Source organism: Mauremys mutica, chromosome 2 (assembly GCF_020497125.1).
Source record: "Mauremys mutica isolate MM-2020 ecotype Southern chromosome 2, ASM2049712v1, whole genome shotgun sequence".
In the NCBI taxonomy this organism is placed as follows: domain Eukaryota; kingdom Metazoa; phylum Chordata; order Testudines; family Geoemydidae; genus Mauremys; species Mauremys mutica.
In genome coordinates, this window is record NC_059073.1 from 98,930,860 (window position 1) to 98,948,127 (window position 17,268).

Genomic DNA, 17,268 nt, shown 5'->3' on the forward strand with positions numbered 1-17,268 from the left:
AGGTGGGACTCCCATTGCTTTAATGAGCAGACAATGTATTAAACATTCACAAGAAACTACAATCGTTCTCTTGAAGAATCATTACAGTATATGAAATCACTATTCTGGACAATCAAAAATTCTTGATAATATTATAACTTGCATCAAGCTAAAGAGAAAATAAGTAAATGTTCAGTGTATGTACTTTTTATTTTCAATATGTTATTCATATAAAAATATTTTTACTAGATAAAATAAGCCTGTACTGTTCAAATTTAGTGCCACATTCTGTACCCTTTACTGACATAGAACGGTATCTTATTTCGCAAGTAGTTCCACTGGTTTCATTGGGACTGTCATAAGGTAACACTGGCCTTTTAGAAGGGAAGAGGCCAGTACACCTGTAACTGGTCAGTTGACCCTAATAAGAAAACATCCGGGCTCAAGAGGGAAGAAGACTAGGTGAATCAGAGACCTGGTAAACTGGAGCTTGAGAAAGTCAGGAAGGATCAGAAGACATTTGCTGGAGGGAAGGAGCTGAAGGAGAGCAGTAACTGTGAGCTACCAGTGAGGAGCTGTAGGTGAGAACTGACCCAAATTGAGGACCCCTGATGAATGGACGTCTCAGGCAGAGGCTCTTAAGAAAATTGGGAAGACCCAGCTTGGTCAGGGGAAGCCAAACCGGGAAGCAAGAGGGTTGTTGCAGAGTAGATCCCCCTGAACAGTGGTGTAGGACTCCCTGACAAGGTGGCCTGAAGGAGTGGGATATTGTGGCGGGGGGTGGGGAGAACTCCTCTAGGCAAAGACCCGAGTGAAGAGCTGTTAGGAGGATTGGCCACTTCAGACGGGGGAGGCCTGGGGAGTGGGCCTCCAGACAGGGGCAAAGTCAAACTGGAACAAAGTTGACTTTCAGGTGGGTGCCTCAGAAGGGAATAGAAAAATGTTTACATGTTTATTGTGGAGATTGGAGATTGATTTTCACTACAAGGCTTTCGCACTGGTATATAAGAATGAATTAGGCCCAGAAGCAGGCTTTGTATCAGTCACTGACATCTATGTTCCTTTCAGGGTGGAAACTAAGGCAGGCACACCTTTCATGCCACAGCCTGCCTCTAGAGGCATTCCAGCAGGGCTGCTATATGACAGGGAATACTTGTGGTGCAAATGGTAATAAGCATGACTTAGGTGACATAGGGTGCAGATTCTGGCCCTTGCTTATCATTTAGTCCATTTGTTGTTCACAATCAACCTGTGTGTGTAGAATTTAAGCCCTAATGGAATGTCTTACTCACAGGAACCAAACAGTTTCGTGGGCATAATGAGAAATGTTCTTTTTAAATATTGGAAGCTCTGGCTTTTTCCTCCTCTTGGTAGTTTGCAGCACATGCTGTAGGAGAGTTTGTTCTACAGCATGTGTAGGTATTAGTGGTAGAGCTGGGTGGGAAACAATTTTCCCATCCCCTGGAATTTGAGATTTCAAAAAATGTTCATGCCCTGAATTGGGATGAAAATTCAAAATTTTGAAATGTCATGAACCAAAAATCTGAAAGAAAACCAAAACCAAAACACCTCAGTTCATGTCAGTTAAAATGTTTTTGTCTCAATTTTGGCCATTTCGAAAATGTTGAAATCAGACTGACAATTTTGGGGAAAAATCTGAGTCAAGAAATTAATAAAAAACAACCCTTTCCCAGGAAAAGTTCATTTTGACAAAACAGCATTTTGTCACACTCCTCACCAGCTCTAGCTAGTGGTGCTGTGAAATACAGGTGTTTGCATTGTTTATGAATCTCTTCCTTCCGACAGTCCCATTGACAACTCAAAGCAAAGTAACATGATGTTGAGTTGTGAGCTTAAGGTATCTAGGGATTAATAAAAGTGCATATCTCTTCTCCGAAGAATACTATGAACATTTTTTTCTAAATTTCTGCCTCTAATTATTTATATATATGTATGTATATATGTATGTATAATATATATGTATATACATATGTGTCTGTATATATATATTTACATGTGCATGTAAAAACACATGCGAGAGAGAAGATTAAAATAATAACTATGTCAAAAACTGGAGCTAATTCTCTTTGTTTGATCTGAACACTCTTTTGGACTTTATATTCCAGGGCTATACAGTTCGATTATACGCAGTGGTTCAGGGGTTTGGTTACCATAGGAATAGTTGGAAAATTACTGGTAATGACACACTCTGATTTTTGATAACTCTCTAATAGTGAAGTAAATCTTCTTATGAATTACAAATAGAGCCTGCAACTGCAGATCCATAAATTACAGTACATTATAAACATTCCAGATTCACGTACAACAGCAATTATAGGATAGCTGGTTGAATTGTCCCTAATCGTCTCTTTAACTCCATACTAATTCCCACTGACTGCAATCAAGCCTGTGAGGTCTGATCTAATCTGAGATGAAACAGACTGACTGCACCAGATGTTTCTATATTTCTTTCTGTTCCCAGCTGTAAATGCTAGCACATTTGCAGTCTGAAAAAATCACTAAACAAAACCAGAACCACCAGAAGCGTTGGGATTTGAACTGTGACACTGAAAAAGGGTCATATCTGAGTGGTGTCTCAAAACTTCTTTGTCACTCTGAATTATGGAATGTATTCTCTACTTGGAATGATGAAATTAAGCAAACAGCAACTTTACAGGCAAGAGGTTCAAGAACAATATCTACAAAAAAGAGAATGTTTTAGAAAATTCCACATTGTGACTCAAATATCTCTCTTCATTTTGTGTGCATATCAGTGCAAGAGCATTTATAAATTAAAAACATTTAATAATATTTTGGTGTTTCAATGGGAAGCTATTCAGCCCTTTTCTATCAAGCTCATTTCACAGTTATCAGTTGTTCCTAAAATTAAAGTTAACATTTATTGTTGATACAGTGCCTCGGGTTTTTTTCTTTTCTCCCTTGCACTTCAAAAAAAGACCTATGGAGATAGGGTCTGATTTTCTATTACCCTGCATCACGTACAGTCACTTACACCTGTACAAAATGCTACAAGACTGATCTAGTAGTGTTTGACACCCACTTTGTGTCGGTGTAAGTAACTGCACAAAGAGCAAGGCAGCAAAGAATCAGGCCCGTAACCTTTCTGCTGTTATACTAAGCTGTTAGCTGAGAAACAAGCATATCTTCTGGAATGTTCTTGGGTGCAGTCTCACATCACAATCTCTAAACCACTTATTCTTTCCCTCCTTTGGACTGTATTCTGATGCAATTCTAGTAGTCTCTTTGACTAGAGATTGTCTAGTGGCACACAAAACTGCAGCTTCCCTAATGGAATGGGGCTTGTGTACTAAATTGTCATCACCAGGTACAGCTATATTCCCATCCTTGTTACCTCATTCTGACTCCATTAAGTCGGGTGCATGACTGCTAATAAAACACTCTTTACAGAAATTGCACTTTTTTGCTTTACAAAAAGTACAGGCGTCACCCAGTAAAATTAATAGACAGAAGTTTTAAAACAAACAAAGGAAGTACTTCTTCACACAACATAGAGTCAAGCTATGGAACTCGTTGCCAGGGGTGATTGTGAATGCCAAAGGTATAACTGCTGTCAAAAAAAGAATTAGATAAGTTTATGGAGGATAGGTCCGTCAATGATTATTACCTAGGATGGTCAGGGATGCAGCCTCATGCTCTGGGGATCTCTAAACCTCAGATGGCTAGAAGTTGGACTGGATGGATGGATCACTTGATAAACTATCCTGTTCTGTTGACTCTCTCTGAAGCATCTGCTACCAGCCACTGTCAGAAGATAAGGTGCTGGACTAGATGGACCATTGGTCTGGCCAAGTATGGCAATTCTTATGTTCTTACATTGTAACTGTAAAAATGAGATTCAAGAAATAAAACCAAGAGTTAAGACAGAGAAGAGTTATCCTCCCAATAGGCAGTTCAAGCAGACCACCTCATACACTTTGATTTTTTTGCTTTTCTTTTTTCTTTCAATGCAGTAATACCTGTTCCTGGACCTAATAAATAAATAAATAAAAATTAAAGGGTGGGAGTGAAGGGGAAGACACACTATGTATGTATTCATGCTCTCTGTTTGTGTATATATATCTCCTCAATATATGTTCCATTCCATGCATCCGAAGAAGTGGGCTGTAGCCCACAAAAGCTTATGCTCAAATAAATTTGTTAGTCTTTAAGGTGCCACAAGTACTCCTGTTCTTTTTATGTAAAGGATGACATTTTCTTGAATTTACCTGAAAAGGCAAAGTGAGTATGTATAGAAATAAGCCTGTCACCCTCAAAGATGGTATTTCATATGGATCACTAGGTATGCCTTGTAGCTAGCACAGAAGAACATCTGTGTTCATGGGGAAGAATACTTAATCGGGAGTGAGATGAGTTTTCTAGATATTTGAGTATTTTGAGGGAGAAGTTTTATTTGTTTTTAGATTTTTAAAAAATGCCTGTTAGGCCAATTTCTGATCATTTGTATTCAATTTTAAGTTTAGGAAATACTTATTTTTAGATTTTTTTTTTAAAACCACTATAACAGATTTTAGGGAAAGAAATGGAATATCAATTTTGATGTGCTCATTATATTGTGCGGTAACTTTTCTATCAATACTGGTTTCTATAAGTAAATGCATACAAGATACATATTTTTTTAAATTGCCATAAGACTTGGCAGAACCACTGGCCAGGCAGCTCTCATCTCCCTAGTTTATCAATGGATTTAGACAGCAGCTTTAAAAAATAATAATAAATATTATACCCCCTCAAAATCCTAAGACTGGCTCTTTGCTAAAGATCTTGAAAGTGATGCTAAATCTAAATACATGAGGAATCAAAAGGATAGGTCACCATCTTAATTAAGTCATATCATAGAACTAATCTACCACGGATAATATGGGACAAATTGTGTCCCCCAGGTGTTTTGTTTTTGTTTTGTTTTGTTTTTGGGGGGGATTTTTTGGGGTTTTTTTTTTTTAACCCACTCAGTGGCTAGAAATTCCTCAAGAATTCCTCCCTCTCTTAAAGAATTATTTCACAGTTTGGTGAGGGCTTCGATGGAGATCCTAGATTCTTCAGATGATGTCCACTGCTAATCAACACCCCCTCCCCTCCCACCCTACTCATCCCCGCCATCTCTACTCATAGATTCCTTGTTCTGCTGAAAGTCTTCAGAAAGGCTTGGGGGAAAAGAAGATGGATGCAATGCTGCAGGGGCAACTGGGCTTCAAGAGGAGAATCTGAATTTTCATAAGACAAGCTTGTCCTTTTAAACGTTAGCAAGAAATTTGTTCTTGCTTTTTTTTTTAATGTGTGCTGCTTTCTGCTTTTCAGAGTATAATGTTTTAATTCATTCCTGGCAAGCATGTATCTTATTCAGTAGTTTCTAGGTGTAGCAATGCAATACATTTGCAATACAATTTTACATTTCTTAAGAATGCAAGTGGGAGATAAAACAGAACATTCCATAAACATAATATTGTTTCTTTGGGCTGAGGTGTTAGGATAGAGAGCCAACCTTGACACCTTCCAAATGGGAAAAAAATCAACTAAACCTCAAGCTTTGTAACCTAACAATGTATCCAGCATTTCCCTTTATTCAGTTCTCATGGTCATTAGTACAACTTTAGTCTGATTACCCAGCCCTGAAAAGACATCCTTTCTACATGTTTGCAGTAAAGCTGTGTTGTTTTCCTTGTAGGGAAAGTAGGAGGGAATTTTCTGTCATTTCTCTTCTGTTTAGAAATCCATTACAATCTCTTCTCCTCATGCCAGTTTGCTTTTATAAATAGTGTCTTTTTGGAAATTCTCACCTAGAATTTGCCATAGTAGTCCAGTAACCTGCTTCTGGCAGCGACCTATGCACAGCTTCAAAGTTGTGTGGAAAAAGAAAAGAACCCAAAATGCATCTAGTCAATTGTGCAATGATCTATTACTAGTTATGAAGTATTATGATTAGCTCTGTTTGTTAAGAACTGACAACTGAGCTCAGTGCTGTTCAAGATAGAAACCATTCCCTGCTCCAGAGAGCTTATTCTCTAATAGATACACAGTAGAGAAGATGCCCTGGGAACCCTATGGATTGTTTTATTCTTTATATTCAGTATTATTGTTTGCTCACTATCAAGAAAGGATGGGAGAAATTTCCTGACTCCTTCTGGCTTCAATGAACTTGAGGGAAAGACTCTCATTGACTTCAGTGGGAATTATGTGGCTCAGAGACTTGGTGATTTTTTCCCCCCCTGAGGCATGGATGGCGTGTGACTCCTGCATTTGGGGAGGCTGGGTGCAAGTGCTGGAAGCTCCCTAGAAGTAGAAGGGGCACCAGTGCCTGGACTGTGGCCCCACCCCTACTCTGCCCTGAGGCCCACCCCCATTTGGCCTCCTCCCCTCCAAGGCCCCGCTCCCTCTTGGGAGTTTAATCTGAGTCAGGATTCTGGTTTTAGTTTACCTTCAGGTTATATGTCACCTAGTAGTTCATCTTTTTTTTTAAAAAAAAAAAGTATAGGCTCCCAACTGCTATTGACCTAAATTTTGAACTTCTTCACCTTTAGTGCTTTTTGTGGAACCTCGGTAGGTCTTGAATAATCATTTTAACATCTGAACAGAGTTGTGCCTCACTGAACTCGACGGGGGTGGGGGGAGAATAGTTAACCTTTTCAATAAATGATTACATGTAAGTCAGATTATTGTTATATTGATGCATTACTGGGATACATTCAATGGGTTCACTTAGCAAAAATTTCCATTAGTGATGCTTCAGTGGCTGTTTCTGCTCAGCTACAGTTTCTGTAAGAAGATAGGATCTTGAGTCACTACTTCTCTGGAGGGATGGCTGCTGGTGACAGTCAATTAGAGGTTCTCCAAGTTCCGTAAGATTGGTGAGAGTGGCAATCAACTAGATTTAGGACATGTCTACATGTACAGCACTGCAGCGGTGCAGCTGTACTGATGCAGCTGTGGTGTTGTAGCGCATCTGGTGAAGACACTCTATGCTGATGGGAGAGAGCGCTCTAGTCAGCTTAATAAAACCACCTCCACAAGCAGCAGAAGCTATGTCAGCAGAAGAAGTTCTCCTGCCAACAAAGTGCTGTCCACACTGGCGCTTATGTTGGTGTAACTTATGTCGCTCGGGGATGTGGGGTATTCACACCCTTGAGCAACATAAATTCTGCCAATATAAGCTGTAGTGTAGACATAGCCTTAAAAATCAGATGATATCTATCAGAGAGATTCTTTTAAGTGTTGTCAAAAATAATTCTCAATGTGTAAACTTACTAGCAAAGCAGAGAGTTGAAAAACTTTTCAATCATCTCCTTGAAATAAAGTGATAAGTGGGTGGTTATTTTGTGAGAATATTCTCTTACATAGTAGATACTTGCTCAGGGACTTATGTCAATGAATGGATGCCTGTAAAAATGTGTTGGGTGTTTAAAATACTTTCAGAGTTTCATTATTAGTTATCGCTGAAGATATGAACTGACATTAATTCAAGTTATTTCTGGCTCAGTAGCTTTGTAAATGAGTGCAGAAGCACTCACAAACTTCAAAAAAAGTAAAAAGGGAGTATATAGCTGCAAAATCCACATAGTTCTCATGTATAGCTTGCTATCATGGTGTATTATTTTTAGCAGACAAAATATTTTTCCATCTTGTACCTTCCAGAAAATTTATCTACTATATGGATTTTAATAGGGGCTAAAGTTGTGCTGTTGTTTTCCCCTAGCATCTTTTTATTTGACTTTATGTATAACCTTGGTATTGATGAAACCACAGAGCTTACATCAACATGAATAAAAGTGATTCAGTCACTGGCCAAACAAACACTTGCATGTATTATTCAAGTCAACAACCTTCAATGAACATAAAGTAAGTATCAAGAAAACAGTAAAACAAGCTGTGAAGTTGCTGTATGAAACAGAGGGGAGCAATAGAGCAGTTCCCAATCCTTTTTCTGCTCAGTTAATGATGCTTAATGTCTCTTTCTTATTATGTAAAGAACTTTTAAAGAACAACTGTAGATGACCAGAAAGACAGTTGAGAGGAGTACTATGGAGTGGTGCTTCTTTCTGCAAAATGTAACAAAAAATGGTGTTGGGGAATAAAGTTACTTAAATATTTGGAACAATCAATTTATTTTGCTATTAGATGAACTGTTCTGTGTCCCTCTTCACTAATAGAAGTTCCTCTTTTGACACCTGATTCTGCCACCCTTACACACATTGAGTAGTACTTACTCATCCAGAGAAGTACTACACTGTATTAGTGAGGGTTGCAGAAATAATTCTTTGCTTAGCACAAGTGTGCTTTGCATAGCTGCACAGCATAAAGTGATGAGGGAACCTGACTGGGGGATACTCGGATCAGATTTGACTGTCTGAATGAAAATCAAATCAATCTGAGAAGAAAAGGGCATTATTTAAAAAATACACTGCTGTCACATAGAAGGAACCATGCATATTTCCATGCTTCAGTGCCGATCATTTGAGATTTGCATTGGACAGTGTATGATGGCCCTTGTAATTATGGTACTAAATAGGAGGAGGAGGACAGTGTCATGTGCTTAAAAAACATTTTGTGTCAAGCTGCTAACCCCTCTGGAATTTCCACATGGAAAAACTATAATATGCAGTTAGACATAGAGCATGTTAGTGCAGTGTTTTGAGTTTGTCTGTGTTTACCTACAATCTAAACTACTTTTGGCATTTTCCTTAGGCATTGGGGGCTAGATCCAAAAAAAGCACTTCAAACATCACAGTGCCTAGTGTTTAGGCACCCTGTCACTTAGTGGAATCCCAAGCCCAGCACTAGTTGCCCAAGCTCCCTGTACAATACATGGAGAGAGTTAGACATTAAGAATGGGATTCAGACAAGCCAGCACACTGAGGAGACAGCCACCTATGCTAAAAGCAGGGACATACATTCTTACAGGTAACACTAAATATGATATAGGCAAAATCGCATGCAGTTATATTTCTCCTATTGTTAAACATCTGACACTGATCTCTTTCACAATTGCTACCAACATTAGTTGTGAACTCCCACAGAATTTCAAAAGCTTTGATTACTAGCCAATGATATCTAAAACTAGGCCAGGGATAAAAGAATATCCAACTTTTCCTGAACAATTAAGTGGGCTTCTGTATGACAATAAGGTGTCTTAAGTAAAGAAAGCATTCACTTGCTATGCATTAATCTCTGTGCTACTGCACATATTATTTTTATTCATTCATGTTTATCTACCCATACCTCGAATGCTTTTACAAATTTTAGGCCCAAACTCTTCTGGTGAAAATGGAGGAAACTCTATTGAAGTAAATGGAATTGCACACATTTACTCCAGCTCTGAATGTATTTTCTTAGAACCTGGTCCAGAAAGTATAAAACTTCAAAATATATAGACGTGCTGCATCATGTCTGCTCCTTCCATAAAAATAACCTATGAATTAAGCATCCTCATCCAGCATTTGCATTATTCCAATCCCTCTTCCTGTTTCTAAACAGTTGCAAAAGAGCAAAGGTAAATGTCAACAAATATTCCTGATAGTGAGTATATTCTGGAAATGGCAGATCAAGGTGGAATCATTTCCACAGTCAAGGACCCTCACATGAAATATCCTGCCACCAGCCATCTCCCTTTTAAACATGAGGACTACTAGTTTCCACTGATCACAAATGTGAAGGTATCACACAAATTGAGGTGATCACTCCAGTACCCAGATTCCAAACCATTTAGAACATTGTAGGTCAAAATCCACACCTTAAGCTACCCATGAACAAATAGGAAGCCAAAGGAGCATAAGGGCTGGTCTACACTAGAAAATTAGATCGACTTAGCTATGTTGCTTAGAGATGTGAAAAATCCACACCCCTGAGAGATGATGTTAAGCTGACCTAAGTCCCATGTAGACAGTGCTAGGTCTATGGAAGAATCCTTTCATCAACCTAGCTACTGCTTTGCTGGGAGGTGGATCTACTACAGTTACAGGAGAATCCTTCTGGCTTCTGAAGTCTGCTCCAGTGAATGTATTTAAAGCATTTCAGGGCCTAACCTCATGCAGAGGCCTAATGAGGGTTTCCTTAAAGATAATTGTTTGCAGTGTTTTGGGTGAAACCAGACAATCCCTATGCTCTCAAATGAACTCACAGAGAAAAATAATAAGACAAAAACACCATATTACCTGTTGTCCTGGCCCCAAATCCATGGAGTTCTTACACCCAGGAGAAACAAACCATTCCCCCTGCTTCCTCCCCCCTTCCTTTTCCTAGGAGAGAGATACCTGATTCAAACTGCTTGAATCAAACCCAGGAGGAACTGTCTCTTCCCCCCTCACCTTCCCCTGAATTTCCACAGAAGAAGGAATTAACCAAGTCCAAAGAAAAGAAAAGAATTTATTAAGAGAACAAAAAGAAAATACAGAATCTCTATGAGCCCAAGCTGGACACTCATAGGGTATAACCTTATCAATCTCTGGAGAGAATCCCCTCTCCCCCTTTCTTTCTCAGTGAAAGCAAAGTAACAGCAAACAGGAATAAAGAATTTCCTTTAGCAAACACACAATTGCAAATATAGAAATCAAATCATAAGACTAATTCGCCTTTCTAATTAATACTCACTATTAATTAGTAGAAACTACTCCAGGAGAACTTGGAGACATGACTGGTCTCTTTTAGATTCAAAAGAGTTCTCACAAAGAACACAGCCAAAGGCTTCCCTCCACAGAGATTTGAAATTATCTCGTCTCTGATTGGTCCTCTGGTCAGGTGGTCACCAAGTACTGCATGTTAACCCTTTACAGGTAAAACAGACTTTAACCCTTAACTATCTGTTTATGACACCTGTGGGTGAGCACTTTTCACAAAATGATCACTTTATATTTGACCTCTCAGTCGTCATCCTAAAAGGAAACCTGCACAACACTTTCAAAAGATGAGGCTGGGAGCTTAAATTCATAAGTTTGCTAGACACTAAAAAAACATGGATCAAAAAAGACACTAGATTTATGGCTTAGTACAACAATCTCTAACCCACTAACGACCCTTTTCTGTCCTCACTGCAGAAGTGTTAACTGGTCACTTCATGTTGAATGGTCTTTTACAGTATATATTAACTACATATGCAAAACAATCTATTCCACCTTGTATTTAGCTATGACACCAAGTACCTTTCCTAGACTTGAAGAAGACCTCCCTGTAGCTCAAAAGCTTGTATCTTTCACTAACAGAAATTGGTCCAATACTAGATATTATCTCACCCACCATGTCTCTCTTAAGGATAGTTGTCACTGAGACCTTTTGAGTGGCAGTATTGGCAGTCTTCATTAATGGGGGCCCAAAGCCTTTTTGCTGAACTTCACCAATTTAGCTCACAAGTTGTAGTGCAAAGCTTCTGCAGCATCTACAAAAACTCAGCAAGTAACACAGTCTGAAATTCAAGCAAAGAAGATGTGAAACTCTGCTTTTTTCCCCACAGTGGCCGACAGCTTGGACTAGCTTCCGGTGATTTTCATCTACAAAGTAATGCAAATTCCTCACAGTGAGGGAAAATTTGACTCCTTATTTAATTGGAGGCCAGCCAAATTAACCATCTGGAGCACTTCTGCTGTGCAGGATATAGCTGATGCTTTGGATCCTATCCCACATAACCATGGCATAAGACAGGAAAAAATATTTTGTCATAGTCAGCACAGTCTACTGCTACTGCTCTTGCTGTCATCTTTTTTGTTTCCTCTTTCTCAGTTTGAGGTCACCTGTAAAGTATCCACGAAGGACAAAACTAATTGAGAGTGTGTTTAAAATCCACTGTATTGAAAATATAGAACATATGGTGCGGTTTTCTGTAGGTTGAACTGTATTCTCCTTCAGACCCATCTGTCAGAGCACTGATCCCATTAATCTTTAAGGGTAGATCATCAAAATGGGAAGTTTCATGCCAACCCTAAAGTGGAAGAGACAATTGCCCATTTTACCATTACAGGGTGTAAAGAATCTCGGAGAAAAGACTGACCTTAAAAGAGGTGGGATGGATTGAAAAAGCATATAGGTAGAACCTGAGAAGACTTGCATCCCTGCGAGACAGCACTGATGAGATTCTCATTACTGGAGATCGGGCAGTCATCTGGTGAGCAAACATGAGAGCAAAAAAGCATCAGAGAGCACAGCACTGTTGCATTCAGTGCTGTGAAGGGGAAAAAATACTCTATTTCTCTGTGTATCCACTTTAACTTGCATATGTGGAGATTTGCCATGTTGTAACATTATTACCAGGAGATTGAATTTGCAGAGGTGATGTTACTGTTTCAGTGAACACATCCACTGCTGACACATCATTTCAGGAAGTACTGTCTAATGAAGAGGGTACATGAAGAAATGACATTACACTACAGGATATGAAGGGATATGATGGTACGTTGCTTTCCTCATAGGTTAGATAGCATTCCCACTTTCAGAAGCACAGTTGTCACTTTCCAAACCTGAACAGAAGAACCAGCAACCTCTCTTGTCTTGTGATAAGAAATATACTTGCAGACTAATTCTAAGACTAAGAGCCAATAATTTCTTCTTTTGTCTTAATGTTTTCTTAACTAAACACAAAGTGACACTGAAGTACTATGAGAGGTTTATTAAAAGAGAACATTTGATTTATTGCATGTCTAGCATTCATTTGAGATATTGATTGCATCCCATTGCCATGATTTTACTACAGTATATTAATTTAAACTTGATTCCTACACTGAGATCATTTTGAATAGCTTCTACAATTGCTTCTACAGCAAACTCCACACGCGCCTGATAGTGTCTGCATTCAGGACAATTTACTGTTTGATCCACCTGTTAGTAGTTGCACCAATGCCAAATTCAGAGTTAATATAACTTCCCTACTCCTCCTTGATATTCCCCTGTTTATACATCAAAGGATTATATTAGCCTTTCTGACCACAGCTTTGCACCATGATTCCCACATCTGTTTCAGAGTCACTGCTGCCCAGGATACAAAATATAAATTTGTAAAGATATACATATGTATATTAGTTTGTAAATACTCAAGGGTCTTGTTGAACAAATGAGTACTTTTTTTTCTGTTTCCTCATTGCTTTACCTGCATCCCAGGACTTGCAAAACTTGGCCCATAGTAAAGGGCTAATTCAGTTTAAATATTCTCATTTGGCTTCTATAAATTTAGGAAATTAAAATCTAACTATGAAATAGAGTGAAGCTCTAGAAAATATAAGGGAAAAATATTTTTAAAACCTTGAAAATATGTACTCTACCTAGACATTGTTCACACAGTCAGTCGGTGGCAAAATTACATAAACATATAGCTCTTATCCTGACTTTCCTGCGCCTTCCTTTCTCTCATTCATTTGCCTGTTATATCTTGTCATAAACTCAGGGTTTGTCTGTGGGGTGGAGAGGAAGAGATAAAGGGTGGACGGCACACTCAGGAAAATAAATCCAAATTAATTAAAAATGTGAATTTAAAGTGGATTAGTTAAACTGCATTAAACTCTTGTGTGGACACTCTCATTGAGAATTAAAGTAGCCTTATTCCGGTTTAGTTTAATTCACTTTGGAAGTGAATTAAATAAATGAAGGCCACAGGGGTTTAACTAATCCACTTTAAATTCCATCTTTAGTTAATTTGGATCAATTTTCCTGATTGTCCAAGTGGAGATATGCCCAAAAATTGTCAGCTCTTTGGGGCAAGGGCTGCCTTTTACTATGTACATGCTCAGTGTCCAGCATCTTGAGGTACTGATCTAGGTTGATAATAGAAATAAATAATCATAATAACAATGGAAATGTTTTGGAAAGCTATAAAAATAATTAAATTACAAGTCCTTGGCAATATTACTTTTTTATTTTTGCATAATGTGTTTGCTTCTTAAATAGAATAGAAAAAAAATACTGATTTGAGTTTCATTCATAACGTAGTCTGAAGATTTTTTGAAGTTCAGAAGTTGCATTACTGCTCTATGTTTTGTCTGGAAACAGAAATACTGTAACAAATTTTTTTCTAATACTTAGCACCTACATAGTTCTTTATACCCTTAGGTATCAAGGATTTTTATATACACTTTTAAATACTGGGGGTTAAATCTTGGTTATGGTGAAGTTAATGGCAATTTTGCCATTGACTTCAATGGAGCCAGGATTTCACTTTAGATCTATTTAAAACAGAGATGGAGGTGGCCTCCTGATTCGATGGGTACGCTAAACTGCTGAGGAGGTGCTGATCACCCACAGCAGCACCCTCCTCCCGGGCACTGCAGCCCTAATCCCGGCTTATGTGGGAGGGGAGGCCCTGGAGGGCTGAGGGGTTTGGACAGCAAGCCTGACCCTCACTCACCCCACAGTGGTGGCTCCTATCCCTGTACTGTATTTGAATGAGCATGTGTATGTGTTTAACAAGGTAGGACTCTCTCATTTATACTTGTAAATGAGGATACAGGAAGGGTCCAATCCTGCTATGTATCAAGGGTCTCTTGAGAGTTAATGAGGATCCTCTACTCTCATTGACTACAGTGCTTGGATCCTAGCAGGATCGGACACAGCCTTCTAGTCACTAGGGATGAGTGCCTATAAATATATACCCCAAATAAAAAACCAAAAAATGAAACAGAGTACCAAAAACATGCCATTGTGGCTAAGCAGCAGAGTAAAAAGGCTGTTAGTAGCAAATAGGCATCCTTTCAAAATTGGAAGTCAAATCTTAGTGAGGAAGATGGAAAGGAGCATAAATTCTGGCAAGTTAAGTGTAACAGTACAGAAACAGGCTAAGAAAGTGTCTATGTCCTTATCTACTTGCTCTTCAAATTCTAACAGCAATTTTCTTAAGTACATCAGAAGCAGTAACCCTGCCAAAGAGTCAGTTGGGCCACTGGACAATTAGGGTGCTAAAGGAGCACTCAAGGAAAACGAGGTAATTGCAGAGAAGCTAAATGAATTCTTTGCATCAGTCTTCGTTCCAGAAGATACTGGAGAGAGCCCCACAGCTGAGCCACTCTTTTTAGGTGACAAATCTGAATAACTGTCCCAGACTGAAGTATTAATAGAGGACAATTTGGAACAGATTGATAAATTAAATAGCAATAAAATACCAGGACCGGACTGTATTTACCCAGAGTTCTGAAGGAACTCAAATATGAAACTGCAGAACTGTGGTTTGTAACCTATTGCTTAAATCAGTCTCTGTTACAGATGACTGGAGGGTAGCTAATGCAAAACCAATTTTTATAAAAGGCTCCAAAGGCAATCCTAGCAGTTACAGGCCTGTAAACCTAACTTCAGTACCAGGCAAAATGGTAGAAACTAGAGTAAAGATCAAAATGATCAGACGCTTAGATGAACATGGTATGTTGAGGAAGTCAGCGTGGCTTTTGTAAAAGGAAATCATGCTTCCCTATTGAAATTCTTTGAGGGAGTCAACAAGAATGTGGAAAGGGGTGATCCAGTTGATATAGTGTATTGTACTTTCAGAAAGTCTTTGATGAAGTTCCTCACCATAGGCTCTTAATCAAAATAAGTAGTCATGGGATAAGAGGGAAAGTCCTTTCATGGATCAATAACTGGAGATAGGGGAAAGGGTCATAATAATACCATAATGCCACAATATAAATGCATTGTACTGAATACTGCGTGCAGTTCTGGTTGTCCCATCTCAAAAAAGATACGTTAGCATTAGAATAGGTGCAGAGGAGGTCAACAAAAAATATTAGCTTCCATTAGAGGAAAGATTCAAAGACTGTGACAATTCAGCTTGGAAAAGAGACAACTGAGGAGGAATATGATAGAGGTCTATTAAATCATGAATAGTGTGGAGAAAGTGAATAGGGAAATGTTGTTTACCCCTTCACATAAACACAAGAAGTAGGGGTCACCCGATGAAATTAATTGGCAGCAAATTTAAAATAAACATAACAAAGTACTTCTTCACATAATGCAGCCAATATGTGTTTCTCATTACCATAGGATATTGTGACGGCGAAAAGTATAACTAGGTTCAAAAACAATTAGATAAGTTCAGGGAAGATAGGTCCATTAATGGCTGTTAGACAAGGTGGTCAGGAATCTCGTGCTCTGGGAGTCCATAAACCCCCAAACTGTCAGAAGCTGGGCCTGAACGAGAGGGCAGAAGACAGGATGCTGGGCTAGATAGACCAGTTGTCTGACCCAGTAAGGGTACTCTTAATGTCTTTAAACTGAGGGCTGTTTTATGGGAATTTCTTCCCATGGATCAGCTGAACCATATAATTTAAGACTCTAATGTTAATGAGCTTACATAAGAAAGAGAGAATAATAGAGTTCCTTCATTTTGTTTGCAGATTTTCAGGCGATGCTGGTTGGTTTTCAAGAAGGCTTCTAGTAAAGGACCCAGAAGGCTAGAAAAATTTCCAGATGAAAAAGCAGCATATTTCAGAAATTTTCATAAGGTAGGTCATGCACTCCCACAAGTGCACATCTACTTGGGCATAAGGTGCTTCTGATATGTAAATTCTGGAAGAAGATAGCATGACCAAGCTGAATGGTGTCATCCTGAGATCACTGAAGTCAATGGTAAAATTTCTATTGATGTCAATGTTGAAGAATCAGGCCTTTATGTTTCTGTCCAGATAGACAAAATAAATTTATTCTCTTTGATATAAGTATCTGATCTCTACATTAATGTAGTTTTCCTTGAAAACATGACACTGAATTTACTAAAGATTTGTACAAGAATGTTTATGTCAAATATTAACAATTATAAATTAAACATCAAATCAATTTCAGAAGATGCTAAATGTACCAGTTGTAAGTTCTAGTGAGATCAACACTGTTGGAATATTAAACATAATTTTTATAGACGATTGCAAGGTTTACAGGGTATTTCACAGTGGGGATTTTTTTTTGTGAGAAAAAATCAGCATTATTACTAAATTGGCAGTCTTGATTGAATGAGCTCCTTATTGCTCTCTATTTGTCACAATCAGTTCTGTGGAGGAACCCAAGATATTTGAGAAAGGGCTTTCCTTTCCTTTCCCTCCAGATACTGTCATTAACTCACCAAGTGGTGCAGCAGTGATGTAATAATAAAATGACATAATATTTTGCATTTATAGATTCATAGATTCTAGGGCTGGAAGGGACCTCGAGAGGTCATCAAGTCCAGTCGCCTGCCCTCATGGCAGGACCAAATCCTGTCTAGACTAATCCACATTTCTATAACCATCTTCCATCCAGGGATCTCAAAGGGCAGGATAAACATTTGGATTTAACCTCACAACAGCTCTATAAATTAGACCAGGT

General features: G+C 38.6%; 1 protein-coding gene across 2 annotated transcripts in view; it reads left to right on the forward strand.

Annotated features, from left to right (window-relative positions):
* Nucleotides 1-17,268, forward strand: part of DOK6 (docking protein 6) — a 395,012-nt gene that overhangs the window by 134,516 nt on the left and 243,228 nt on the right. For both annotated transcript variants that reach the window (XM_045006143.1, XM_045006142.1), the window contains exon 2: nt 16,308-16,415. In XM_045006143.1, coding sequence (XP_044862078.1) covers nt 16,308-16,415 — 108 coding nt within the window. The remainder of the gene's footprint in view (nt 1-16,307; nt 16,416-17,268) is intronic.